General features: G+C 45.2%; 2 protein-coding genes across 2 annotated transcripts in view; one reads left to right on the top strand and one right to left on the bottom strand.

Annotated features, from left to right (window-relative positions):
- Positions 1–126, top strand: part of LOC106108743 (WD repeat-containing protein mio) — a 7747-nt gene extending 7621 nt beyond the window's left edge. The window contains exon 6 of the mRNA XM_013290002.1: positions 67–126. Coding sequence (XP_013145456.1) covers positions 67–126 — 60 coding nt within the window. The remainder of the gene's footprint in view (positions 1–66) is intronic.
- A 69-nt stretch (positions 127–195) lies between these two features.
- Positions 196–2385, bottom strand: part of LOC106108744 (structural maintenance of chromosomes protein 1A) — a 7055-nt gene continuing 4865 nt past the window's right edge. Inside the window, exons 8-16 of the mRNA XM_013290003.1 lie at positions 2355–2381; positions 2143–2265; positions 1935–2044; positions 1712–1856; positions 1532–1636; positions 1380–1454; positions 1098–1276; positions 745–922; positions 196–345 (exon numbers count right to left, since the gene is read on the bottom strand). Of these exons, the coding sequence (XP_013145457.1) occupies positions 286–345; positions 745–922; positions 1098–1276; positions 1380–1454; positions 1532–1636; positions 1712–1856; positions 1935–2044; positions 2143–2265; positions 2355–2381 (1002 nt within the window). The 3' untranslated portion in view covers positions 196–285. The remainder of the gene's footprint in view (positions 346–744; positions 923–1097; positions 1277–1379; positions 1455–1531; positions 1637–1711; positions 1857–1934; positions 2045–2142; positions 2266–2354; positions 2382–2385) is intronic.

Consider the following 2385-nt stretch of genomic DNA (forward strand, 5'->3'; position numbering starts at 1 on the left):
TGAAATACAGATGGCGCTTTTCTTCGTGTTACCCAATTTTAGGCCGAAGATTGGTCTCTATTTCAGTATGTTACAAAGTACTCTGTGATATACTTTTTGAATGCCTGGGTGCATACCTCATTCTAGTTTATTTAAAAGTAAAGTGTATCTGAGATGAGCTGGTCAACTGCCAGGTACATAAATGAAACAAACGCATGAACTTACAAATTAATTATATTTTAGTTAAAATGTCATAAAATTATCATAGAGTTGTCAGGCGGCACGCAGTCTGTGTGCTGAATATCCTTACAGCTGGTAGTGCTCCAGACTCAGCGTGTACACGTCGCTGACGAGGCAGTCTGCCGGCTGCAACACATACCACACACTCACATAGATGTTACGACTAAGTTACAAAAAAATACTGCAATAACTTCCAAGTTAATAAATACAACTATTTTATGAGCCAAATTTCAAAATACAAATGACAAAGCTTTTTCTATTGGCTAAGAATTTTGAACCATAGCACCCTTGTTTTTTTTCTGGTATTGACTATTTGTTTATTTTATCCCTATCTCGTAGAGCAACTTTTTACAATGTATTCATCCTCTTAATTTAATAGCGTAGATTATAGTAAATGTAGGGTTTTCACTAAAAGTGTATTTACGCTTTATAACATAAAAAAATAGCTAGGGCAACATTACAAATTATTATGAACGCCCCTAGTTGATGGAAGGGAAGGTGCGGTACGAAGAGGGTGTGTCTCACCTCGGAGCAGATGCCGATGAGCGCGTCAGCGCAGCCGTAGAACTCCTCCTTGAGCGAGATGACGATGGTCTGGAGGCTGCCCTTCTTGGAGCGGATGTAGGAGGCCACTTTGCCGATGTTGGTGTTGTCCAGCGCCGCGTCGATCTCGTCCAGCAGGAAGAACGGCGCCGGCTGGTAGCTACACAACATACAATTATACACATATTCCAATTACCTTTTGAGATTACAGATACTACATATCTCCACAACTTTATATTTATCACTTCCATGCAGAAGTCGCACATTAAAGCAAATACCTATATGAAATACGTTTTCCGCTGGTAGTAATAGTACCAGTGTGTGTGTGTGTGTACCTGTGTATGGCGAAGAGCAGCGCGAGCGCGGCGACGGTCTTCTCGCCGCCGGAGAGGTTGGACATGGGCTGGAAGCGCTTGCCGGGCGCCACGCAGTTGTAGTTGATGCCGTCCAGGTACGGCTCCTCGGGGTTCTCGGGGCCGAGGAACGCCTGCGCCGACTGGTTCATCGCCAGCGCCTGACACAAAACACAATATTACTATAACATACACTTCTCCGTTATGTCGGTAACTTAAAATAAACCGAAAGTTTTACGGGTTTATTATTGAATTAGAAGTCACCTTGTATATAGCGTCTATCTCGTTGGCGACGTGCTCGAAGCAGTCCATGAACTTGTCGTGGCGCTCCTTCTTCACCTGTAGCACAGTTGATTATAAAAATATTACAGAGCGGGGCATTTCTACTGCAATAGCTGCTTATATAAGTATATTACCTTCTCGAAGGCGAGCTTGGCTTTGTGCGCGCGCTTCCTTGCTGCGACAAACGCCTCGTTGGTTGCGTTCACCTTCTCACGGACTTCGTTCAATTTTTGCATCGCCTGGGATGTTAAAATATGAGTGTAACATTTAAAATAAATGTATGATTTGTATTGCGTGTGCTAATATAGAAGTACCCGCATGTTGGGCGCCTGTATCTTGTCGACGGTGTTCTGCAGCGTGTTGATGTTCTTCTGCAGCTTGTCCGCCTTGCGCTTCACCTCGTCCGCCTCCTCCAGCTCCTGCAGCGCCTCCGACAGACTGCTGTAGTCCACGCGGATCCTGCGCCGCACACACATACACGCGGTTTAGCATCATTTAATGTTAGTTAATATAATTTAATGGCAGTATGGAGGAGACCTGGAGTCGCGGCGGTACTGCTGCGTGGTGGACAGCGACGACTGCTCCGACTCCGTGTCCGCGGTGTCGTCCAGGCTGCCCTCCAGCAACGGTATTATTATATCGTCAATCTGAAATTAACCATAACATTGTATATCAGATTCATAATTTAGATAATGTTGGCCTTTCGAGCAAGGTGTCATATGTTAATATTTTTTTGTGTTCTCACCTTACACTGGCGTAAAATATTGTGTCGGTCGCTGCGTTTGCTCTCTATTTTAGATTCTAAGCTGGAGATCTGTTTCTGTATGCTTTGAATATCCTTTTGTATGTTGGCTTGGTCCTTGCGAGCCTGGAATGATGACAAAACATTTATTTAAGTAAATGATGGAGCAGTGGTGTGGGGGTGTGGGGGTGTGGGGGTGCGGGCAGGGCGCTGACCGCGGCGACGTCGTCGTCTGCGAGCTGCTGG

Source organism: Papilio polytes, unplaced genomic scaffold (genome assembly GCF_000836215.1).
Source record: "Papilio polytes unplaced genomic scaffold, Ppol_1.0 DF821400.1, whole genome shotgun sequence".
NCBI lineage: Eukaryota > Metazoa > Arthropoda > Insecta > Lepidoptera > Papilionidae > Papilio > Papilio polytes.